Source organism: Epinephelus fuscoguttatus, linkage group LG21, assembly GCF_011397635.1.
Source record: "Epinephelus fuscoguttatus linkage group LG21, E.fuscoguttatus.final_Chr_v1".
NCBI classification, from domain to species: Eukaryota; Metazoa; Chordata; class Actinopteri; order Perciformes; family Serranidae; genus Epinephelus; species Epinephelus fuscoguttatus.
In genome coordinates, this window is record NC_064772.1 from 30,204,656 (window position 1) to 30,230,043 (window position 25,388).

At 41.6% G+C, this 25,388-nt stretch overlaps 2 protein-coding genes across 4 annotated transcripts in view; one reads left to right on the forward strand and one right to left on the reverse strand.

Moving 5' to 3' along the window:
• Window positions 1-729: 729 nt before the first annotated feature.
• On the reverse strand, window positions 730-8,519 carry idi1 (isopentenyl-diphosphate delta isomerase 1). The gene is made up of 7 exons (XM_049564862.1): window positions 8,395-8,519; window positions 5,644-5,798; window positions 4,180-4,352; window positions 3,982-4,074; window positions 3,692-3,822; window positions 3,493-3,597; window positions 730-1,597 (listed from the first exon to the last, which is right to left on the reverse strand). The coding sequence occupies exons 2-7, from the start codon at window positions 5,793-5,795 to the stop codon at window positions 1,385-1,387; spliced, it is 867 nt and encodes a 288-aa protein (XP_049420819.1). The 5' UTR covers window positions 5,796-5,798; window positions 8,395-8,519; the 3' UTR covers window positions 730-1,384.
• The window catches only part of LOC125881633 (WD repeat-containing protein 37-like), a 36,261-nt gene continuing 19,091 nt past the window's right edge, over window positions 8,219-25,388 (forward strand). The window contains exons 1-7 of one of the 3 annotated variants that reach the window (XM_049564858.1): window positions 8,219-8,321; window positions 10,758-11,028; window positions 13,193-13,289; window positions 14,154-14,249; window positions 15,996-16,060; window positions 16,404-16,487; window positions 24,972-25,110. In XM_049564858.1, coding sequence (XP_049420815.1) covers window positions 10,876-11,028; window positions 13,193-13,289; window positions 14,154-14,249; window positions 15,996-16,060; window positions 16,404-16,487; window positions 24,972-25,110 — 634 coding nt within the window. In that variant the 5' untranslated portion in view covers window positions 8,219-8,321; window positions 10,758-10,875. Of the gene's footprint in view, window positions 8,322-8,655; window positions 8,902-10,757; window positions 11,029-13,192; window positions 13,290-14,153; window positions 14,250-15,995; window positions 16,061-16,403; window positions 16,488-24,971; window positions 25,111-25,388 lie in introns of those variants that run through there. The other 2 variants (XM_049564859.1, XM_049564860.1) reach the window with 2 other exon arrangements.

Below are 25,388 nucleotides of genomic sequence, written 5' to 3' on the forward strand. Positions count from 1 at the left end.
CTCCAATGGCCTCCACAGTCACCAGATCTCAGTCCAATAGAGCACCTTTGGGATGTGGTGGAACGGGAGATTCTCATCATGGGTGTGCAGCCGACAAATCTGCAGCAACTGTGTGATGTCATCACGTCAATATGGACCAAAATCTCAGAGGAATGTTTCCAGCACCTTGTTGAATCTATGCCATCAAGAATTAAGGCAGTTATGAAGGCAAAAGGAGTCCAACCTGCTGAGTGTAAATACACGATACAGTATTTGCAAGTGCGTGTTTGATTTGTTTGATAATGTTAAGTTGTGGAGATCTTTTAATGCTGCTGTGGCCTTATAGACAAAACTTGAAATATATTTAAAAGTTTTAGAGGTTTTTATGAAGAAATGTATGCTGAGGTTTTAGTATTTGACAAGAGGAATGCAGGCTTTTGCTGCCACCTACTGGTCAAGTCAGAAACAGTATTTGTACCATCTTTCTGTGCAAATTATTACTGAATAAGGTGATACTGATATCATGATGACACTAGATGTTATCTTGGACTTTATGGTAATATATTCATAATAAAATAAATCAAATATATAATTTCTATTGATACAGATTAAATGTTTATCTTTTCTTCATCTAAAAGGCTTCAACTGACCTATGTTTACATGACCATGAACGCCTTCACCCATTTTACCGTTACATCCACCTGTGGCCACAATTTTCCAGCCCTCCAAAGCAAAACACATCCAATCTACTGCCGATGTCCACAATCAAACTCTTTATTGTGAGAGTACTTAGTGTAAAGAGTGCAAAGACACAGCTTGTCCATTGATATCATTGTCGACAATATACAGAACTGACAGTTGTGACATCACATCAGTACTTGGAGAAACTACTCATCTCATCCTAATGACCCGTACACAGGCACTTTTAGTTTTTATATAAAAATATGCTATAGTCTTCGTGGAGTTGTCACTAATTACGTCACTCCTACTAAAATAAGATGCTGAATGTCTTTACTTCTGTACAGTCTGTAAATCCAGTGTGCAGTCTGAAGTTCAGTTAAAGTGAAGTGTTCAGTTAGAATTGATTACCTGATGTATGTGTTCTAAGTACATAAGACTAAGAGTGACCCTACTTGGATCAGCTCTCATGTATGGATGAATGCACCTCAGGGCTACAAACCCACTATATACCACATCACCTCTTACTGTCAGCAGGACTTAAACATCAGTGTAGAAGTCCTACACTTACTACTACCTTGGCAGAAGCAGCAAGTGATACTTATTTTTTGACATCAGAGTGTCAGGGGTCTCTAACAGTTCAGCTGGCTTTGCTTGTATCTCAGCCAAGTATTACTACAACCCAAGGTTTGAAATGACGGAGTGTGGAGCCCGATCCTGGTTTTGGTTACATGCGGTGGATGTTGTTGTGGTCCATGAACTGCTTGAGGTTCTGCAGGTTGTCCCACCACTGAAAGAGGAAGGTCTCTGCGATGAGGCTGAACCAGGGTGTGATCTCCAGTTCTTTACGCTTGGCCTTCTCCAACATCTCCTTCAGCTCCTCCTTGCTTACGTAGCAGTGGCTTTTGATCTCATTGGGGTCTGGACTCAACTCCACCTCCTTTAGAGAGACAGAAAAAAGATGTTATTGACCATAATTTAAGCCGGGTAAGTATAACACAGGCAAGCAGGCAAATACAATCCAAATACACACTTACAAAGGTGTCAGGGCATCATTACGCACTTTTTGTGGCACTAGCACCCCCGAAAACACAGCGACAGGTTGCTAAATAATTGCGCACATTTGGTGGCTAAAAAGTGGATGGAAACACTGTGCTGACTCACTTTAAATGACTCAGTTTGTTGGCCTTGAACTGTGGTCTGCAGTTTGGCAGGTGTCTTACCGAGATGTCACACAGTCCACCATCTGCTCCACCTCCACTGCCGTTGACAAAGTCAGCTCATATACTACGACGCTTTAGAAATGTTGATGCGCTACATGATATGTACAAATGTAACATATCCGTGCTTTGCAGAAATGAACAATGCCAACATTTTTTGTAGCAACTGGGCTGGTCAACGGCATCTTTAATTGTGTTTCAGTTCTTGATTTTATCTCTCTTTAACAGTGCATTTCACTGCCACTTAATTGATTTTCTTCAAAGAAACCAAGGATCTCTGGAAAAGTCTGCTCTTTCTGTTCTCAGTGTGTATTAGTTGCATCATATAAGTGAGTCATTAGACAGGCATTCACCAGACCAGCATGATCGTATCCCCAGTGCAGTGTGTGCCTCTAAAATTATCATTATATTCAAGTCACAGAGTAACGCAGCTATAGTCAGTACTTGTCTTCACAATGTGTCATATCACTACCCTGGAAATCCAGAGTTATCGTGAGAGCACAATTTGAATTTGCTCAGCGAGTCCTCAGTCTTTCTAGATTTGGGTCCGGATTTCCATTTTCATATCACTACTTTAATTTGAAAGTTGTCGCTCTTAATGATGAACATACAGTTCCTCTCAGCTCTGTGGAGCATTTTAGCATCTTTTAATTTAGGGTGCTTTTACACCTGCACTGTTTGGTTCGGTTCAATCAAACTCAAGTTTGTTTGCCCCCTAAGTGCGGTTTGTTTGGGCAGGTGTGAACACAGCAATCACACTCAGGTGCACCAAAACAACCGGACCGAGACCTTCTTGAAGAGGTGGTCTCAGTCCGGTTACAAACGAACTCTGGTGCGGTTCATTTGTGGTGAGAAGGTGTTCCGACCTGGATGTGAACCAACTGCAGTCACATGACACATTGTTTGGGTTAAACATGAGCATGTTACAGTCCTGGAGGATTATTAATGTGCACCTCCTCCTGTACTGCCTTAATATGCACATTCAGCACATCCAATGCATCAAAACATTGTTTTCTAGTTGGAGCCGCGCCTCGTTTTCAAACTGTATGCTTTGACTAAAATGAACAATGACAGCAATATAGTCCACGATGAGCAGCGCTAAAATCAACCTGCGTAGTTGTCCCTCCATTGTGACATTAGAAAGTGTCACATTTATCTTGCAAGTGTACTCTTCTTCAACGTTTGGTTTACTTCCTGGATTTTTCCCACATGGAAATTCTGACCAATCAAGAGCAGCTTTCTCACGCAAGGCATTTGATCTGGTCCGCTTGTAAATGCTGCCGTGAGAACACGAACCAACTCTAGGCAATTATACAACTTTGTGACAAAATTAGTCCCTGATTCAGACCAAAGCAACACAACTCTAGGTCTGAAAGCACCCTTATTGTTTTGGTTTTAAGTCCCACATATTTACAGTCCTGGTTCACTCTCATCACTCACATCAGCATCATTCCCAGCTGTCACTGCCTGCTCAACCACCAAACACCAGACTGACAAAGTTAGCAAGTAGCTGGAGAGCATAGTGGAGACACGCTGATGCTTAAGCACAAACATGGGCCAGATACACATCACATATCCTAATGTAACTCAACGCCAGCAGACATCGCTGTGATACCTTCTGCATGAAGAGGATGTAGTCAATCTCATGTTCTCCCCACACACCGTCTGACTGGGCCTTATAGTGGATCCTTGTCAGGTACGTCATTTCATCTGGTGTCACCTGAGGAGCAACAAGAAGGCAGAGATCAGGCACAAGGAAAGACTCTTGTGATGTGCTTAAACACACACACACAAACACACACACTCCAGTATACCTGTTCCATGGGGATGCCCAGCTCAGCTTTGAGTCTCCTCTGAGCAGCTCTCCTCACTCCTATTGCTTCCTTCTCCTCCAGCTCACTGTCTGTGTGTAAAGGGTGGCTGCAGCATGTGTTTGTGAAACAGCCTGCACGTGCACACACACAGGGATAGTTAAACATATTAACAATGCCCGCCATAAGTGTTCTCAAGTTGTTATGTTTCATGTGATCACGTGTGTCCCAGTGAATCACAGGTGTATTTGGGATAATGGTTAAACTACAAGGTTTATGGATTTGTCACTGACCTGGAAAAGTGATTTTGGCGTCAGACCTCTGTTGTAAGAGCAGCTTCTCCTCACTGTTGAAAATGAATACGCTGAAGGCTCTGTGTAATAAACCTGGCAAAACAAACAAACAACTTATCACAGGTACAAATCCAAAAGACACAGATATGCACCCTGAGGCAAAACAGGTGTGTGCAGCTCAACATGACAGACAGGTACCTTTGTCGATGTTGGAGTTGAGGTGACAGTTTTTCTTGGTGTCCGCTCCAATCTTGCGATCGTTCTCGTTGATGAGGATGCACATCTCGGACAGCAGCTGCACCTGCTTCTCGTCCAGGTGGTCTGTGGTTATCTCAGGCATTCTGACTGCAGACTGCAGGTGTCTCACCTCACTGCAGAGCACGGGAGGAGACGCAGACAGACAGCAGCTTATAATTGAATGCTTATTCACGTCAAAACAGGAGGAAACTCTGTCACAACAATGTTGTATCGTGACAATATCGTATTGTGGCGATTCCCTAAGTGGACCTTGAAATTTTTCCAAGTTCATAAAAATTTTACACTCAAGTAGGGAGTATATCTAACAAACAAACATACTCAGATACATGTAAAATATACCTACCCCAAAGATATCAATGTGCACTAATATAAAATACAAAACCTTGGGTAAACCAGATTGTCTGCAGGTATCACACAGTTAAATTTGATGCTTTTAAACACAACTTTAGGACTGATGTTTGTACAAATCATGCTTTATTTATTTAGCATCACTGGTAAGCATTGCAGGCAAGTATATATGTGGTCTTGTGCAGAGGTATGTGTTTATTGTAGACATATGGTTATTAGATTGAGTTAAGTTGATCTACATTTTGCCAGCAGGTAAGAACAAGTATGAGGCAAAATGACAGTAGTATAGTTGTTTTTTAAATGAGTCCACATTAGAAATGTGGACTCATTTTAACAAAATAGAAATTAAAAGATGTGTGAATCAAATTATAAAAACTGTTAGTAGTAGTTATGACCTCACAAATTTAAGTTTTAAGACTTCACTGACTGTTAAGGCCTTATGGTAGTACAATTGAAAAGAAGACATTTTAAGAGCTTTAAGGACCTGCAGACACCCTGTAAACATTCCCATGTGGGCAGTTAGCATCGGCCCATTTTTTAAGCTCATTTCTACCCACATGGGGCCAACAGCAGTAGTAGTAATAGTCAGTAATAATAGTAGCATTATTTGTTTATTAAAGGACATTTTTTGGACTGCTGCTTATCATTATGTGACTGATAGTTTCATTGCTAGTTGTGATAAAGTATTCCAGTTGTGACCCTGGCCACAAAGTTTACAAAACGTGCATGTTATAATAATACATCAGTAAATGCAGCTGTCTTACCTTACTGTATGCCGAATTGAAGATACTATGCTCAGGCTTTAAGAAGCTACTTTGAAATTGCGTACTAACTCTAACACGCAGAATATTGAGTTTTTTTTACAGTTGAATTTGGCGTGACTTTATTTCTTTATGACACAACGACGTTCATGTGACAAAGAGGCTTCAGCAGAGCTCAGCTATCAATAGCACAAACTGTGTCTTAGCTTAGTGTCAACAGGCTAATCTCTGACTGCTGTCTCTAACCTCAGACCAGGACTTGAAGACTTCACAGACCTACAGACTGGTAGCTTACCTGGCTATAGCTCTGCGGCAGGAAGTCAAAGGAGTGCAGACAGATCTGAGCCTCGGTGCAGACACTCGACCAGCGCCAGGTACGTTTGATTTCAGCACGGCGGCTCCCTCGCAGGACACCATCCGGAGCACCGCCCACACAGCCCGCACCATCGCCTGACCAAAACAGAAAACCAATCACAAGGTCTGGAGCTGTAGGCGGTGGTAAAAACTGGAGAGGAGTTCACCCAGTGAGGATCGGAGGACACACTGCTGATAACGCAGACGGTAAACATTAACGTGACTGCACATAAAATGAGAGATTTTAAAGGTTAAATTATAGACTGACTGCTTTTAACTCATAAAATTAGAAACACTTATATCCACTACTACTTTACTTTACTTCAGTAAAAATATCAGTACAACTGTGTTAATATACTACATTACCATGTAAGGATTACTGAAAGGGCATGTTAGTGCTTTTTCAGTTTCCACAGTGAAAAATTGTGGATGGTACCAAAAGAACCGTTCCATCAACATCCCCATGTTTGGTCCCCCCTCTGTTGGGGTACCTAGCACACAGATCTGGTACTAAAAGGTGGAGCTATGAACACTGCAGTCTGTTGATTAGTCAGTAGAGGACGGTCACTCTGCTCAGGGCTGAGTTGTGGCTGGTTTTGAGGCTCAGGTAACCACTGTTCATACTGTGGAGAGTTTTACATACATTAGGAAACTACAACAATAAAATTAAAGTATGTTTTTCTGCCTGTTGCAGCAGCTAGAGTCTGAGAAAAAATAACTTGACTTTCCCATAGGACAAAAACCGACTAACACCCACTAACATCTGGCTTTTGTATGTGATGTGAAAGGTTACAGTCCGCATTCACACCCTGGTCAAATTACTCTGCAGTAGTCACAGGTATTAATCAGCTCCGGCTCTGTGATCAGAAGTAGAAGTAATAGAAAAACATCTGGGTGAGCGTACTAATTTTAGCCCCTTTATTGGCGAGATGCAGTGACACACACTACAAAATACTGTCCATCTCCCCCCAAGCAGCGCTCAAACATCATTCCAAATTAGTGAACACAGAGCTTGAAAGAGATAGAAGATACAAAAAAAGAAGTAACGACGTAACATTTTCAGTGGCCTTCATGCAGCTTTCTATTGTTTACTAACTTGTTTTTTGGCCTGTCCATGAAGTCGAATTAGACTAGTTAAAAACAAAAAAACAACAGAAAGGCATGCTCGTCTGCTGCAGAGCCATGTACACGTCTCTAGTCTGCTGGCAATGGGAAAAGCGTCTAAAGCTTCTTTTTAGTGGGTTTTCCTATGTTTAAAAAACCTGTGTACATGTGCTAATTTTAGTGGAAAAGGGGTAAAAGAGATGCAAAGGAATAATAGAAGAATAATTAAAGAAGGAGCCGGCGTGGGTAGAGCAGGCGTCCAATATATAAAGGCAATGTCCTTGCAGCTGCTTGATTCCAGCCTGCAGCCCCCTCTTTCCCCCTTCATGCTTAAGCCATTTTTAGATAGGAATTGTGCAAATTTACAAGAAAGCCCAATCAGTCTTTTTTCAGCATTGGCAGTATAAAAACAAAATCGGGGAGTGCAGCAAAATGACGCCTGTCTACTTTTGTCTATACAGAATGTGCCTTTTTCAGGGCAATGGGGGGCGTGAGCAAGTAACAAAACGTGTAGCTCAGCGTGTGACGTAAACAGCCTTGCTCCGAGGGAAGCCGTGGCTGGTCAGTCCGTCAGCGATTCCCTCATAAGTCGGCCCGTTCTTCACCGTCCCCGTCATCTAACGGTTAATGGCCTCTTCGTTTGCGAGGGCAAGGAGGATGCGCAATTCCTTGTCTCCCCAGTTGCTCATCTTTACAGTGTCTGTCAGGTTTGCGTTTCCCTCTTGCTACTAGCTGCTCGCTAATTCCTGCTATCAGCTGTTTCCTGTTTATCCACCGCCAGCGGGTCGCACGTGCAGCATCATCAACAGCTCCTCCCAGAAGTCATGAACAGCCCTTCCCATTGCGGAAGGGCACTTCGTTCTTTTTAAACCAAAAAGGTTCCGCCAATATGTTTAGCCCTACGTGGCGGAAAATTAGGCACCTCGGATCAACTCGCCAATCCGGCTCTGTGTGTTTAAACGCTCACAGCTTGCCGGCAAAACGGCCCAACATTCGCCGAAAATCTGGCCGTGTAAACGGGGCTTAAGAAAGGGAAAAATCCAAAAAAAGCCACACACAAAAAGATGCATTATATTTACAAGCTTATGCAAAACAATGACACAAAATGAGGCCCATGATCCATGAACTGTGTGTGTGTCTTGCCACTCAAGCGGGGGGTCTTTTGCATATCTGTGCCCAGGGACCAATTGTCTGATGACCCGCTCCTGTCCATTACAAGTTAAAAGTCCCGTATTGAAATTGTTGCTCAAGTAAAAGTATAGTAGTTTACTCAGCAGTAAAAGTAAAAGCACTCAATGCAGTATAATAGCCCATGTGGGCATTATATTACTGGCTATGATTGATGCATTACCATTAAAGCAGACAGTAGTAAATAGTGGGATGTTATTTTGTCGCTCCAGCAGACTCCACTTCGTGTTTTCCTGTGAACACTGACTGTCAACACGCCATCAGACCACTACGCAGCACAGCCTGAGCACAGCCAACATCACCCAGGCCCCTGACAACCGGACATAAGTATGCACTGTCTGCTACACACACAGCCTACACATAAACTGATATACGTTACATTACTCACACAACAGTTTACCTGTCTCAGGTAGATACACCTCGTCTTTTAACGCGTGTTGCGCTTGTTCACGGCGGTATTTTAGAGCTGCACACAGTGGTCGAGCCAGCTAGCTTTCACTCCCTGCCTCTGAGGTCACGGTCTCTCATTGGACACCATGACATCGGCGCGGCAGCTCATTGGCTAACAAAGTGCAAACACAAATCACGTGATGCGGAAGTCGGTGCGCCAATAAAATACGTGATGTGTCAAATTTGGGTAAAAAATCTGATACTTGTCAAACTGTAACGTGTCAATAACGGTTAAAATCATACATCGATAACGTGTGTAAAATAACATACGGTGAAATGTACATACATGTGGAGTTAGGAAGGTCATAGGTCATGTATGCTGTGGTTAGCTAGCAGCCGTGTGGTGTGTAAACGTTAGATGCCGCAGTGAAGAGATGTGGCACCTCGTCTGCTTTACCGTGCAGCTGATTTTATTTCAAGACCACCGAGATAACTTAGAGTGATTTCAGTGACAGCGGTGAGTGTCTGTGTTGTATCGTGACATAACAGTATCATAGGTTGGTCACAAGTCACGACAGCAACGTCGAGCATTCATTTTGCAAGCGTGATTCACCCTGTTAACTTGTTATGGGTCGTTATTGGGCATAATGTTACATGGATACACGTGTTGACTGGCGGATGTTATACTTTCAATTTCAGTCTTGCTTGTAAATTGTCGTTAAGCTAGCTAACTAATGTTATGCGTTGTCCAAATGTTAAATATGGCGCCACGCCACCATATCTACAGCACAAACCTGCACAGTGCTCTGAACATGTTGTACCTTGAGGCTGAACTTCATTAAGATTCTGTTAATTTTAATATCTTACAGCAAGTAGGTGAATTATAGCAGATGACTTCAGGTCTGTCAGGCTTCACAAGCTGCTGATAGTAAATTAGGGTGACAATATAATTTACCAAGGGACGCTTATTTGTTCTACAGAGTGTGTAACTTCACATTTTTTTAACCTGTTACCTTCATAGTCCCTCATCCAACAGTGGGTGGGTGTCAGTATGTCTTTATTTTTATTTTATTTTTTGTATTCTTTTGTTGGGTTGCCTATGAGCAAAGCAGCATTAAATTCATGGACTTTTTAACAGTATTTGGAATTATGTTGTTTCAGAGCAGCCATTATGATGTCAGCACAAACCTGCACAGTCCAATAAGCATGTTGTACCTTGAGGCTGAACTTCATTAAGATTCTGTATATTTTAATATCATACAGCCAGCTGGCAAATGTAGGTAAATTATAGCAGATGACTTCAGGTCTGTCAGGCTTCACAGGCTGCTGATAGTAAATTCAGGTGACATAACATTTACCGATAATGTATAACTGCAAGGTTTTTTTTATTTTTTACCTGTTATCCACATAGTCCCTCTTTTAAACAGTGGTTGGGAATCAGTTTTTCTTTTTGTTTCTTTTGTTTTAATCTTTTTGAATAAGATGTCTTAAAGTCAGGTTCTACAAAGTATGCTTTATGCCTTTAAGTAAAGCAGCAAAACAGTTTTTTCCTGTTATTCCCGTAGTCCCTCCTTCTTTCAGTCAGAGGATTTACAAAAACAGTCACAACATCATGCGTGTTTTGGCAATTATATATAAAAACAAAATGAAGTGCTTAAAGGAAATAAATAAATAAATAACTAAATAAACAAGCCAAAATTAAACAGACACAGTAACAAATACATCAAAAAGATAAACATCAAGGTTTACATCAGTTTCCATTCGATTCCTCATCAAGACAATTATCTCTATTATCTGACAGAATATTTTTTGTTGAGTTTCTTTCACTTTCTCAAGTCACACTTTGACCAATTCAATCCCAAATAAAAAGGAAATTAATTATTCATAAGGAGAAAATACTTGTAACTTGTTATATCGTTTGCAAATATAGGAAAACATAATCAAATTTCCAAATAGAAAATTTATTGAGTTCCTTCTCCAGTGGCTGTATTTCACAGGCATCAATTGTTGGCACCAAATAAAACTATGTGTGGCACAGAACAAGTGGGAGGGATGGTAAAATTCAAATTATGCACATGTTTCTCACATTAAATAGGAGTCAGTTAAGTTAATAATCTTGAAATTATGTTTTATTGGAAAAGCTTTTTGCTTACAAGCAAAGCAACATTAAATTACTGGACTTTCAAATGTGGTTTGGCCGTATGCTGCTTCAGAGCAGCAGGTATCAGGGTCAGACTGATTCAACACGCTCTTTAAATCTGAATATATCTGCTTGTATCAGTTGGATCCATGCAGGGAAGGCTACCCTTCACCTTGAGCAGTTCCTGCAATGGCTGTGAACCTAAACTCAACTTCCTTTTTACTTGCACACAGGTGGAGATAACCGACCAACCTTATCCACCCACCAGCCAACTAGCGAGCCTGGCCTTTGTGTACCTGCTTCTCAGGTAAGAGGTGAGCAGGAGGCAGGGCCACCTGCGCGGTAGGAGGGATGCCTGTGGAGGGCGGAAGCAGCAGCGGCTCTGCTTCAGCTGCCCGTCACCCCAAGCAGAAGCGCAAGGCTCACAGCTTGTCTATCAGGCGCACCAACAGCACAGAGGAGAGGCCAGCAGGCATCCAAAGAGGAGACATGCTGGAGGGACAGGTGAGGGGGATGCACAGACAATGCCTTTTGTCTCGCTGTCAGCACACTCTGACAGTGGCAGACAAGCATTTTGGCAAATACAGAGCTTATACTACACACATAACATGTCTTATAAACATGTTCCACAGAGTTTTTTGTGGATCTGCTCATAAAACACCTACTATAAAGTAATTCTTTACTAAATAGCATTTTGATTGTTATTCAGTTTTGGTGTGAGTCTGTTTTTTGTCAGTCATGAGAGTACAAGCCGGTTGAGCAGCATTGCTTTTATTTTGTACCTGGTGTTGCAACATTCACAGCCCCATGCTACCTTGTATTTACGAGATGTGGTTTCCTCCCCCGAGGAAAGTGTAAGTGTTTTTATTAGGGAGCTACAGGATCCTACTTTGGAGTAAACTTGCTTTTGGCCAAGTGTTCATGTCATCTGGATTTTACATTCTCTAATCTTTGAAGGACTGTCTGGTGTGGATGCGCCTGCTGGTTACTGATTTTCTTTTTGTTAAAACAAAGGGATGTACTGTGAGTTTATAAACCCACTGGTGCCATAAAGTTAGTGATTAACTATCTTCAAACAGGTTATTTAAATTGGAGATTGATTTATTTCCTCCAGAATGGACAAGACTGTAACTGAAGCCTTTACACAAGCAGGCATTTCCTGATGCAAACCAGTCGTGGCAAACTGTCAAGCTTCTTCACCACTGAGACAATAAAAACTGTTTTTGTTTGATCAAGAACGCCCTGGTTGTTAACTTTTGGGAGTTGGCTGCAGACTGACCCTACTTAGAGTCGTCTCTCGGATAAGCTGAACAAAGAGTTTGTGTCAGGGATATTTTAGAAGTGTTTTAGATGGTATCATCATGTATTTCTGTCACGGGAGATAAAACCTGTAGAATGAAAAACAAAACATCGTCTGTGCCTTTGTTATGATCCAGGTTTTGGATCAAAATATTCAGGCGGAAATAATGTGATGCTTTATGTTTGTCAGTATTGCACAGCTCTAGTTTTGGTCATGGAGGTCCTTGAACATTTACTTTCTGTGCTTGACAATGTCCTTGAATTATCAACCACTAAACCTGGAGCTCAGCTTGCACTGGCCTGTTGTCTCATCAAGTTTTAATATGGGCCGCTTGTCCAGGTCTGATTAGTCTTTTCACCAGGCCTTTTTGTCCACTGCCAAGACATGCTGGCTCTGTTTATGTACCTAGTCTACCCCCCACAGCACAGAATAACACACACACACACACACAAACACACACAGCTTTATAAACCTATATATAATACACAGGATGCATTTTCTTCTGCGCTTTCAATGCTGTCATTATTAGCCAGAGTACACTGCAGGTTTTAGTGCCACAACTAAGCAGCTTTACATTCATAAGGGTGGCCTGTTGTTTGCTAATTGAGCTTTTTTTTTTTTTTTTTTTTGGTCAAGTGTGTGTTGACACGGGGTGCAGACAGAGCGATCAGGCGGTTAACGTTACTGTGGCAAACTGTTGTTGATTTTGAGCGCGTGCCAGAAGAAAGAGTGACAGTCAAGTATTTGGTTTCCTCGTCTTTCAGATGGCTGGAGAAAGCAGCAGCTCTTAAGGCGTGCTGTCAAACGCAGCCTTCGTTTTCACAGCAGCTTTTTTCGGTTTCTTTGCATGCTAGTCTGTTGTAGACTGGTGGTCACCTGGTACCTGGTACCTCTAGGAGTTCGCCATGGAGGTAAGTCAGTTGAAATGAGTTGGGTGGTTTCACTCTTGGCTGTTGTGTAGTTAGTAAATTGTTTTGTAGGGTATAAGTTGCGTAGCACAAAATGTAGCTGGTGGCTGATTGTATCAGGTGAACACGCGGGCTGTGTTGACTTGAGATTTATGTGCGTAGCTTTCGATTTGTTTAAGTGGTGTGTATTTTATGAGTCACCCAAACTTCTGTGTGAGTAGTGATAATATATGAAACAGTAGTTTGTCACTGTAAAATTGTAGTCTTGCCTGTGTTGAAGTTAAGAGTTTTAAGCATAACATATTGAATATACCACATTATTATAAATAAAAGATAATACGACGCTGGAGAGGGATCAGGAGGAAATAAAAGTGGTGACTTATTCTTAATTTTTAGGCCCATATGTCAGCTTACCATCAAGTGTATTAAAGCATTGTTCTTTTCTTGTCTGTCTGTCCAGGACTCCAAGCTGCCCCTCTCCTTACGGACCAATCTTCTTGACCTTTTTGGCCAGATTGAGCGCGAGTTTGAAAATCTTTACATCGAAAACCTTGAACGTGAGTAACTGATCGAAAGAGTCCATCAAATGTTTTTAGGGTGCTTTCATATCTGCCTTGTTTGGTCCAGTTCAATGGAACTCAAGTTCGTTTGCCCCCGTAAATGCGGTTTGTTTGGGCAGGTGTGAACACAGCAATCACACTCAGGTGCGCACCAAAACACGGGACTGAGACCTTCTTGAAGAGGTGGTCTCAGTCCGGTTACAAACGAACTCTGGTGCGGTTCGTTTGTGGTGAGAAGGTGTTCCGACCTGGATGTGAACCAACTGCAGTCACATGACACATTGTTTGGGTTAAACATGAGCATGTTACAGTCCTGGAGGATTATTAATGTGCACCTCCTCCTGTACTGCCTTAATATGCACATTCAGCACATCCAATGCATCAAAACATTGTTTTCTAGTTGGAGCCGCGCCTCGTTTTCAAACTGTATGCTTTGACTAAAATGAACAATGACAGCAATATAGTCCACGATGAGCAGCGCTAAAATCAACCTGCGTAGTTGTCCCTCCATTGTGACATTAGAAAGTGTCACATTTATCTTGCAAGTGTACTCTTCTTCAACGTTTGCTTTACTTCCTGGATTTTTCCCACATGGAAATTCTGACCAATCAAGAGCAGCTTTCTCACACAAGGCATTTGATCTGGTCCTCTTGTAAATGCTGCCATGAGAACATGAACCAACTCTAGGCCCAAAATTAGTCCCCGATTCAGACCAAAGGAGACAACTCTAGGTCTGAAAGCACCCTTAGATTTCTTTGCCGTATACCTTTTAAGTATTGACCTTCAGGTGTTGATTGACTAACCAGACAGTTCCAGAGTTTGTTTGCTTACTGATGTCCTGTCACTGTGCTAACATTACAGTACGGCGGGAAATTGACTCTCTGAATGAGCGTCTGACTGGAGATGGACAGACTGTTGAGGGAGGAGACCCCACCAAAGGAGCTCTGAAAACAAAAGGTACAATATTTCCTTCACAATCTGCTGCAGGTGTCAGTATATTTGAAGTTATGCTATGCAGGAAAAGTCATCAACTGTTTGTAGATGCAACATTTAAGAAAGTTGCTAACTATGTATTACACTGTATTTTGGGCATACGAACAAGCAGCAACATGTCCACAGGTAGAAGATGGACAGCACTATGTGTACGACTGATTTAATGAGACATGAATAGGACAGAAGTGCTAATCAACTGTATAAAACTACAGTTTGACTGTCGTTGATGCACAGAGCAGCCATCTTGAAATTTTGAGGTTGGGGTTTGGATGGGTTCTCTGACTTGTAGTTGGAAATTCCACTTTGGGGGCGTTCAAGCTGAAATTTCTAACTGGGAACCATGGATGTATGAAGAAACCTGGATACAGCGTTGAAGGCAGGACCCCGTTCATTCCTAGCATGAAGCCAGAAAAGCTCTCTTGAGATTCTTCAAGACTTTCCAAATGATATGGGACTGAATGGAGCAAGTCATTTTTTGGAGGTTGTGGCAAATGTATCCACTGATTTACAGACGTCTCTTTCCAAATGTAAGTCTTTGGGAAAATGTTTTTTTGGGCCAAATGGCAGCATGTGACAGATTCAGGAGTTGTAATCTCACTATTTCGCTACTACAAATTTTGGCTTCTAAGCCCAGCGCACTTCCTTGGGGCCTGCAGGGAACTTAAAAATTCTGACTTCCCAGTGTTAATAGAATGCATCATTGGCCCCTCGTCCTTTCATTGCTTGTTCATACCCTGCAAGCTACTGTACTATTGCTGTAATGTTAAATTTGTTGTAACGAAAACTCTGTAACTCTAACTGTATTCACTTGTTTGACTGCAAACGACCTGCAGGAAGATTTATCAGACTGTGACACCTGTACAGATATGACCTTCATGGAAGTGTCATCAGAAGAAAACCTTTCTTTTGTTCTCACCACAAAGTTCAGGGTCGGAAGTTTGCAAAGGAACATCTAAACAAGCCTGATGCTTTTTCAGAAACAAGTCCTGTGGACTGATGAAGTTAAATTAGAACTTTTTGGACACAATGAGCAAAGGTATGTTTGGAGAAAAAAGGAACACCCGTCCAGCTGTTAAACACAGGGGTGGATGGCTTCTACAACAGGACTTCTAAACACACCTCCAAATCCACAATGGACGACCTCAAGAGAGGCAAGCTGAAGGTTTTGCCGAGGCCCTCACAGTCCCCGACCTAAACATCATTAACGATCTGTGGATAGACCTCAAAGGATCAGTGCATGAAGACGGCCCAAGAATCTCACAGAGCTAGAAGCCTTTTGCAAGAAGAATGGGTGACAGTCCTCCAAACAAGAACTGAAAGACTCTGACCATAAAGGGTGTCCAAACTTTTGCTTCAGGCCCTTTTCATTTTTTGTTTTTTTGAAACTGTAAAAGATTGAAATAAAAAAGCAATCTTGCCTAAAATACTTAAGAAATGTTTCATCTTTAACTTCATGCCTTTTGGAGATTAATTCATCTTCGACTTACTTAACTACTCACAGTAATCAAAATTTTGACCAGGGGTGCCCAAACTTTTGCATGCCACTGTAGACATGTGTAAACCTCCTTTATGAAACGATCTTCTCGTGTGCTGTGCGCAGTTAAAAGCTTTGATGCTTTATTAGGCCGTTAGTGCAGCAGTGAAACCAACCAGTAGGTTTGTCACTGGTGGATAATTTCATTCATTATTCTTTATCTTTCCGTCACACAGCCAGCCACAGCACCAGTCAACTGTCACAGAAGCTGAAGACGACCTACAAAGCCTCTACCAGCAAGGTACCTCTCTCCAGCTATTTTCGCCTGGTCTCTAGAGCTCAGAAGATTTGTCATCTGTGTAATTATTTATATCTGTGGGGGTAACGGTTACAGACTATCGAAAGCCCCTTTGTTGCTGACTGAGTGAGGAGAAGGACGTCTTTCTCTTCCTGTGTTAGAGGGGGTAAACAAATTAAATTGTGACCAAAAATCATGACTGTTAACTTCATTTGATTTTTCAAGTGTTTTTATATAATGATTTTTAGACTTTTACGATGTTAAATTAGGGAAACTTGATATTAAGCGATTATCACTGATTGACATCTCCCTTGACTTCTTCCTCTTTAATCTCTTGCCGATGTAGCCCTTGTACACTTTCCACAGCAAAATAGGTGGACCTCGCAACTTCAGTGTGGCTTCATGGGAGTTGTGGGGAGGAGATTCATGGGTAACTTCCTGAATGCTCTGTTTGTCACTAAGCATTGTGAGGGTCAGCTGTGGGCTGAGTCTGTTTTTAACTACAGTCTAACCTTGACTCCTCATCTCTTCTCTGCTCTGCACCCTGTCGGACATCATTTGGGTGAACGGCTGCATTTATTTAAAAAACAAACATACTGTAACAGTGTCTCATACAATCAGACTGTATATTTGGTCATGTTAATAGGTTATTGCGTACAAGTCTCTTTCCATCAGCAAAAACGACTTGTCAGAGTCAGTTGTTGTAATGCCAAAATAAATTTTGTGGAATTATAAAAGTTTAAAAAAACAAATTGCTTCCCACATCACAAGACGAGTTTACCAGGAGTCAGAATGGTCATGTTGAAACTGATTAATGTTCAGTAAAGAGCTGTCTTCATACAGCTTTTAAAGGAAGAGTTCAGCATTTTGAGAAATAAACTTAAGTCCAGTTCAGACTAAAGATTTGCAATGAGACAAAACCCGTTTCAGAATGTTGCAGGTGACAGTTGCAGTGGTGTGAACTGTCCAGTCTTAGCTTGATTCAAGAAGAGGAAGAAGAAGAAGCATATGTACTTTATTAATCCCTGAGGGGAAATTTCACTTCACAATTTCAGTTATTTCACTTGTTGTCATATACACACAGGCCCAAAATACACACACATGCACAAACAGGACCTAGATGTCAAAGCGAGGGGGCTGCCTTGGACAGGCGCCCCGAGGCTGTTGCTCAAGGGCACCTCACTAGTGCTCAGGTGGTGAACTTGCACCTTTCCAGCTACCAGTCCACACTCTACATTTGGTCCAGGCGGGTACTGGAATCGACGACCCTCTGGTTCCCAACCCAAGTCCCGATGGACTGAGCTGCTGCCGTCCCCAAGCTGGCTGATGGTGCCGCCTGCGACTCAGCTTGTCAGGTTGCCAGTTGCTGGCTGTAGAACATAAGGCACGTCAACTGTTTTAACAGCCAGTCAATCTGTGGTGAGGTTTACCGGTCAAGTCCTTTACAGACTATCAGCAGACAGCATGTTCGCTCACCCTCTGTCCCTGCCGAGCCCAAGTTCGTCCGATTTACATCCCTGTGGCTTTTGAAACGCATGTTTATCCCCGCCCTGACGATGTTTTGCTGTGTCCCACACAAACATAGTCATCGACTGATTAATTGGCGCAGGTTAGTTAAGTCATTGTGGTGTATTGATTATGATTACAGTCCATCTGAATCTCAGGTCATCTGTTTGTGTTTTGCAGTTTCATCACAAAAATGCAGCTGTAGCCAGTATCTCACTATCACTCTCCTTATTCTTATTTTTAGAGGCTACAAATTATATTCAGCAACAAAATAAGCCTGAAAAGCTGGAAATCAGAATGGAAGTGTAGAGCTTTGTTGCTGTGGAGACAGTACACCATCTCATCTAGTGGAATTGATGTAAACTGGTTTTCAGAACATTTCAGACTGGTGTTTTGCAAGTTAGAACCTGTCTCATAGTGAATCTTTGGTCTGAACTAGGCTTTATTTTGTTTCTTACCAGCAGTTAGATGAGCAGATTGATACTACTCTTGTGTCTTTACGTTAAATAGTAAGCTAACACCAGCAGTCACGTAGCTCAGCTTAACACTAAGACAAACTGTTGAAGTAAAAAATCTGCCAGCACCTCTAAAGCTCAGTAATTAATAAGTTATTTCTCTGTGGTTTCATCCATACAAAAACTAGAATGTTCTGGGCTATTTCTTGACCAGAACCAGTAACTTGGAGTATCTGCTGGTTGCCTGGCAACTGCTCACAGGCAAAAGATAGTCCATCATATAACCTCTGTAAAACAGTGAAAAACAGACACGAGAGTAGTATTGATCTGTCTAACTCTCAGCAAGTAATTCCCCAAGATGTCAAATCAGGCCTTTACTGCAGGACTCTACAGAACATATGCTCGTGAAAACTGAAGTGTGTGAATGTGAAACGTTTTGTTTAAGAATCAAAAGTTTCAAAATCGTTTAATAATCTCCTAGTCAGGTCAGATAGGCCCAGTGTCTTATACATACTGTATAATCTTTAAAACTGAACTGTGCCCCTTAACTCTTTCAATGAGGCATACCAGTGCCTCTAAAAGTTAAAGTATGTACAAGTGTAAAAGGGTCAAATGTGTAATACGGCTTTAAAAGATGTCTTTGAATTTCTTTTCCCCATTCTCTCATTTTTCACATTTACCTTGATATTGCTTCTCTTTAAAAGTAAGTATTTTTTCAACTTGGACCCTATTTTCCTATGTTTTTGTGTTGAGATGACAAACAGGAACAACAATTTACACTGCAGCTGGCAGCAGCAAAACAGGAAGTCAGTTTATACCGCTGACAGGCTTAGATTGTTATTTTAAGGGAAAGGATCCCTACAGAGATAGACCCTCCATATTAAAGAGTGAGAGAGATCCTTTTTGTTTAACCAGAAACAGCCCTGAAATTGTTATCACCAAACCCACTAGACTCCATTTAAATAAACTAATTTTATCATTGTAAAACACACTTCATTCAAAGTTGAAATAAACTAAAGAATACTCACAAAAGCCGCCTTGGTTTGTCTTTTCACCGTTTCAACGATCACCAAACTGGTCTAGTTTAAATAAACCTTAAATTCACCTAGTTAGATGTGAAAATATGCTGCCTCTATACATGCCAAAATTACTACTTATTTGAATGGAGTTTGGTAGGTTTGGTGATGGCAATTTCGGGGGCTGATTCTGGTTAAACAAAAAGGATCTTCCTCTCTAGCAAAGAGGTCTGTCTCAGTAGGGATGCTTTCCTTTAGTTTTCAGACACTTATAACAATCTGAGGCTGTCAGTGGCAAAAACAAACACTGAAGATGTGAACATGCTCCAAGTGGTTACAGCTGCCATCACCAAACCCCCCAGACTCCATTTAAAATAATAGTAATTTTAGCGTGTATAGACCCAGCATATTTTCACATCTAACTGGATGAATCAAAGGTTTATTTCAACTAAACCAGAGCTGGTGATTGTTGAAACAGTGGAAAGATGAAATAAGGTGTCTTTCGTGAGTTTAGTTTTGTTTCTTTCGGCTTTGTGTGAAGTGTGTTTTACAATGATAAAGTTACTGTTTATTTAAATGGAGTCTGGTGGGTTTGGTGAAGCCAATTTCAGGGTTGTTACTGGTTAAACAAAAAGGTAAATCTCTGTAAGGATCCTTTCCATAAATTGCCAGACACTTAAAATAACAATGTGAGCTAGGGCTGTGCGATTGCCTCTAAATTTCATATTGTGGATTGTCATTGCTCTAGATTGCCAATACACGATTAAATTGCCAAGGGCGGGGGGGGGGTTACATCCTTGGCACGTGTCTTACGTCGTTCACTACCACGTTGTTTTAATATTTTGCATCACATCACATCACAAAAGTGAGCGTCTCCGGCTTGTCAGCGCAGCGGTGTCCTCCTCACTTCAAGTCGCTGTCATTAACTTTTAACCTGCAAAGTGCCGCAGTGCTGCAACATTGTAGGAATTTATGAAAGCCCTTGTGAGCATTTTAATAGTTACACATTAAAACAATATTCATTTGCAATTACTCTATTGAATGACCCCGAAGCATGAGCAAACGGGCTGTGTCACTTTGGATCAAAGAGATGCACCCTGTCACTGTCAGTGCAGGGCTGACAGGGCGTCCTCCACTGAGAAGAGGGAGAGGAGAGGAGAGGAGAGGAGAGGAGAGGAGATGGATTGTAGGTCTGTTTGTAAACAGGGCTTCTCTGACAATCATATATTTCCCCAAAAAACATCTCTTAGTGCACAGTAGAGCGCCGTTTTTTGTTATTTTTTCAAAATGGCCTTGATATCCAGCAAATCGCCTGGCAACCCTCCAATCGCCAATATACGATTTGATCGCTGATCATCCCAGGCCTAATGTGAGCTTGTCGGTGGCTAAAACGAACACTTTTAGTGGGCATAAATTGACGGTGTGAACACACCTGTTATCAGTACATTGCAGCCTGTTTCACCATTGCTGACTGCAGTGCTCTCTCAATACTGGATCAATTACAAAAGTTGTTGTTCCAATTAGTCAACTAGACAAAAAACATTGTAAAATAGGGTCCAGGTTGAAAACTACAGTACTTAGCCTTTAAATTAAAGAAACAATCTGAATGCAGCCAAAGTCTGAGCTACATGAAGAGTGGGCCACGATCCTCTGCTGATTTGTAAGTTAGAAAAGAGGATACACAGGATCAAGGGAGGACTTCTTAAATTAACAGAACTAGCTGCTATATAATCTACAGCTAACCTGTCAGCTGGCTACGAAACATGACCGACAACTAATTTTGTTCAGACTGACAGTACTTGAAACTAATGATCTGCACTAACTATACCCTGGGTTTATTACTGGGTTGACCTTCACTGGAATGGGTTATTATGCTTGTTGCCCATTATGTTTCAATGACAGGGAACAAACAAGATTGTATTGTACTGTAATGTGATTGTAAACACAGCAGACAGAATGAGAGCATATATTAACACAGTCTCACATGAGGGAACCAGATGCTTTGCTGCTGCATCTAATGACTACCAATGATCTAAGCTTATTGTTGTGGTCAGCCGTCTGCTTGCAGCAGCATGCACAGTACAGGTTATGACCGCTCTGTGATAAGTGAAACTACAATTCAGCCTTTAATTTGTTCACGTTGAAGCCTGCAGTGACTAAAGGCCATGTGTAACCAGACCACTGGATATTTTTAGTGGTGCACCACTCGTTTGGTATCAGCACACACAGTGACAATCTATCTTACTTTCACTGATACTTGAACTGGCATTAGAGCAGTTGTGATATTAATACTCTAGTGGCACACGGTTTGAGGCAAAGTGAAACCATCAACCTTTTGGCAGTTGCAGAGACATCCTCTGCAATATAACAGTGCTTGCTTACACACACACACTTGGCTTTGGCAGGCTACGAGGGCCCTCTAACATGAAGCCAGTTCAACCTAGTCCATCTCTCTCTGGCTTCACTGAGCCTGATGCTGATGAATAACAGTGTGGTATGACATATACAGTGGCATGCCAAAGTTTGGGCACCCCTGGTCAAAATTTCGTTTACTGTGAGTAGTTAAGTAAGTAGAAGGTGAACTGATCTCCAAAAGGCAAAAAGTGAAAGATGACACAAAGCTTCAATTATTTTGTAATTTTAGTCTTTTAAAGATCCAAAATAATAATAAAGGAAAAGGGCCTGAAGCCCATTCTTCCTGCAAAAGGCTTCTAGCTCTGTGAGATTCTTGGGCTGCTCTTTTGAGGTCTATCATCAGATTTTTAATGATGTTTAGGTCGGGGACTGTGAGGGAAATCTTCAGCCTTCTCCTCTTGAGGTCGTCCATCGTGGATTTGGAGTGTGTTTAGGATCATTGTCCTGTTGTAGAAGCCATCCCCTCTTCATCTTCAGCTTTTTTTCAGAGGCTGTAATGTTTGCTTCCAGAATTTGCTGGAATTTAATTTTATCCATTCTTCCTTCTACCTGTGAAATGTTCCCTGTGCCACTTGCTGCAACACAGACCCAAAACACGATCGATCCACCCCCATCTTGAACAGCTGGACAGGTGTTCCCTTTTTCTCCAAACATACCTTTGCTCATTGCATCCAAAACCTTCAGCTTGAACTTCATCAGTCCACAGGACTTGTTTCCAAAAAGCATCACTCTTGTTTATAGGGATGCACCAAATATTTGGTAACCGAATATATTCGGCTGAATATTGCAAAAAAACACACATTCAGTATTCGGTGGAATAAGTAAAAAGCAAGGCCGAATAATAGCGACGTGTTTTGATAACGCAATCAAACAGCGTGCATGACAGATGGAGTAAAATGTCCGCAGTGTGGCGATATTTTACTCCGTCCGTCACCGCACTCGCATTTGTGACTAAAAATAGTTTTATGCGGGCAAAATAAATCATTCAGCACGCTGTGTGAGTACAGATTTCAACCAGCAGCATAAACGAAACGGCGAATCCCGTCGGTTGTGGGTTGAACGAGGGTCACAGACACGGACAGGAATACGTATTCCTGTCAAATATAGCGGCGCATAAGAACGGCTTACCGGCGATGGAGAAGTCCGGCTCCAGGTGAATAACTTGTTGTCACGACTGCCCAAAAGTACCTGAACAGCCGAGCCATGGCGGCACACAGTATGTGGCGTGTCAGAGGAGAAACGAGCCGTTCACATTTCTCGCTTTGTGGCAGGTAACGATCCACAAACCTCACTGCACTTTAGGGACTGTTCTTTACTTATGGAGGGACTGTTCTTTATTTGTCAGGGGAGGAGGGTGGCTGGTTGATTTATATATTATTTATTTATTTTATTTTGATCCCCCCTATGTTAATCACTTATTGATGCTGTTTTTGAAGTATGAATAAGTCAATAAGTAATTTATTCCATTGAAATATCATTGATGTATTATAGAAAAGTGATTTATCTTTTTATAAATGACAAAAGGCACATCTGCCTCATTTTCGCTGTGGTATCCTGATACTACTCAGAACCATGATATTTTCACTGGTATCGTACCATGGGTCCCAATTTTGGTACCTTGACAACACTAATCTGGAGGGGGTTCATCTGCAAAAACTAACGAAAAACTAAAAAACAGCATTCGGTATTCAGTACTCGGTATTGGGCCAAGCGTTTAATATTATTCGGTTTCGGCTTTGGCCACAAATTTTCATTTTGGTGCATCCCTACTTGTTTAGATGTTCCTTGGCAAACTTTGGACGCTGAATTTTGTGGTGAGGACACATTAAAGGTTTTCATCTGATGACTCTTCCATGAAGGTCATATTTGTACAGGTGTCACAGCGCAGTAGAACAGTGCACCACCACTCCAGGGTCTAATAAATCTTCCTGCAGGTCTTTTGCAGTCAAACAATGGTTTTGATTTGCCTTTCTAATAATCCTACGAGCAGCTCTCTCGGAAAGTTTTCTTAGTCTTCCAGACATCACCTCGACCTCCACAGTTCTTGTTAGCTGCCATTTCTTAATGACATGACGAACTGCGGAAACAGCTCCCTGAAAACTAGTCTTCTCCTGCTTTATGGGCATCAGTTATTTTAGTTTTCAGAGTGCTAGGCAGCCGTTTAGAGGAGCCCATGGCTGCTGATTGCTGGGACAAGGCTTCAGGAGTCAGAGTATTCATAAAGCTTTGAAATTTGTGAACAAGCCATAGTCCTAACAAGCTAATTATGGTCCGAGACCCTGGTAAAAGTTGTGTTACAGCTCAAATGTCTTGGGGTGTCCAAACTGTTGCATAATGCTCCTTTGCTTTTTTGTCACTCTAAAATTGTACAAAAAAATGAACTTATCTTGCTTAAAATGTTGAAAAGCATGTTTCAGCTATAACTTCGTGCCTTTTGGAGATCAGTTCATCTTCTACTTAATTAACTATTCACAGTAAACAAAATTTTACCAGGGGTGCCCAAATTTTTGCATGCCACTGCACAGTAGGACACAGATATAATAGATTGAGAAGCTGCAGAAACACAGGAATAATATCTACATATCAAACATAATGCTAAGGCGATACAGAAGAGCTAGAAGTATAATAGATTCCTTTTGAAAAAATATGAATGTGGACAAAATAGTGGACAAGTTGTTGCTATTATCCTTCCATGTATTGTTATTGTCTCATTATGAGCAATCTGAATAAAAGACAGGAACTGTTAAAAGTAAATAATGGCTTTTCCTTCTGCCCCGACTGAGGAAAAGAACCGATAAAGAAAAAAGAAATGACTGACTGATAATGCAGAAATGCTGCATTCATAATGAACTAAGCTAATTAATTGTGCACAATTAATATGCAGCTATAATTGCCGTTCATTAGCCTGTGGTAAACCATTTTATTGTTTGTTTTAAATCTAGAGTGGACACATAATTGTGTAACAAATGTTTAATTCATCTCTGACATAATTAACCCAGAAAACAAAATGATTCCACTGATCTACAACAGTGTCTAGTGCTTTTTATCACTTCTCACTTACTGTGTGTCAGGATCCTGTAGGAATGATAACTCAGTGTTCCCCAGAGAGCTGTCAGGCTGTCGACAGGATTTGATCCTCTGAAGTTAACCTGCTCTGAAACAACCGCCCACTTCGCCTAATCTGTTTGTCAGAGACCAAAATATGTGACGCATGTAGAAATGAAAAGCTACTGTTCGTCTGTGGTTTGGTTAAGGAGCCAGCTTTCAATTACATCACGTCATGTATCAAACACAAATTATAAAATGAGTAAATGGAAATTAATTCACGGGTATTTATATCAGCCAGATCTTTCAAAGTAATCCCATCAGGTCTGAAGACGTTGTATTGGTGCACCTGTAGTTACTTTTTTTACCTGGCCTCTTATCTAAGCAACACTGTGTTGCTTATCACAGAATGCTCATCCCTCTGTCCATTTCTTTCCTTTTCTTCATCATGCCCTCCTCTCGTCTCTCCCTGCTCAGATTGTGTCCAGCTTTAAAGCCACCACAGGGTCCCGGGCTTTGTGCCAGCTGCTCAAGGAGTACATGGGCCATCGGGACGGGATCTGGGACCTCAGCGTCACCCGAACTCAGCCAGTGGTCCTGGGCACCGCCTCTGCAGGTACACCAAGGCACCTAACTGACTAGTTGGCTTAAAGTAAAGAGTAAATGGTTGAAAACGTTCAAAGTAATGGATACAAAAAAAAAGCTTAAAGTCAATAAATAGCTCATATAATTAATTATAAATAGCAATGAATGGTTGTAACTACACTGCCCAAAAAAATTAAGGAACCTAGGGACCACTGCACCACCATAAGGTCTGACAATCACTCTGGGAATTTCATCCTGGTGCCTAACAGGTAGCCATGACATAGGGGTCTGTGTGACCCTCCAAGGATA

Excerpts from the sequence above, each read along its gene's own strand:
- idi1 (XM_049564862.1), bottom strand. The coding sequence starts at position 5,795 with ATGGTGCGGGCTGTGTGGGCGGTGCTCCGGATGGTGTCCTGCGAGGGA. Across the intron at positions 4,075-4,179 it reads CAACTCCAACATCGACAAAG|GTTTATTACACAGAGCCTTC; the intron begins GTACCTGTCTGT and ends TTGTTTTGCCAG. Across the intron at positions 3,598-3,691 it reads TGGGCATCCCCATGGAACAG|GTGACACCAGATGAAATGAC; the intron begins GTATACTGGAGT and ends GTTGCTCCTCAG.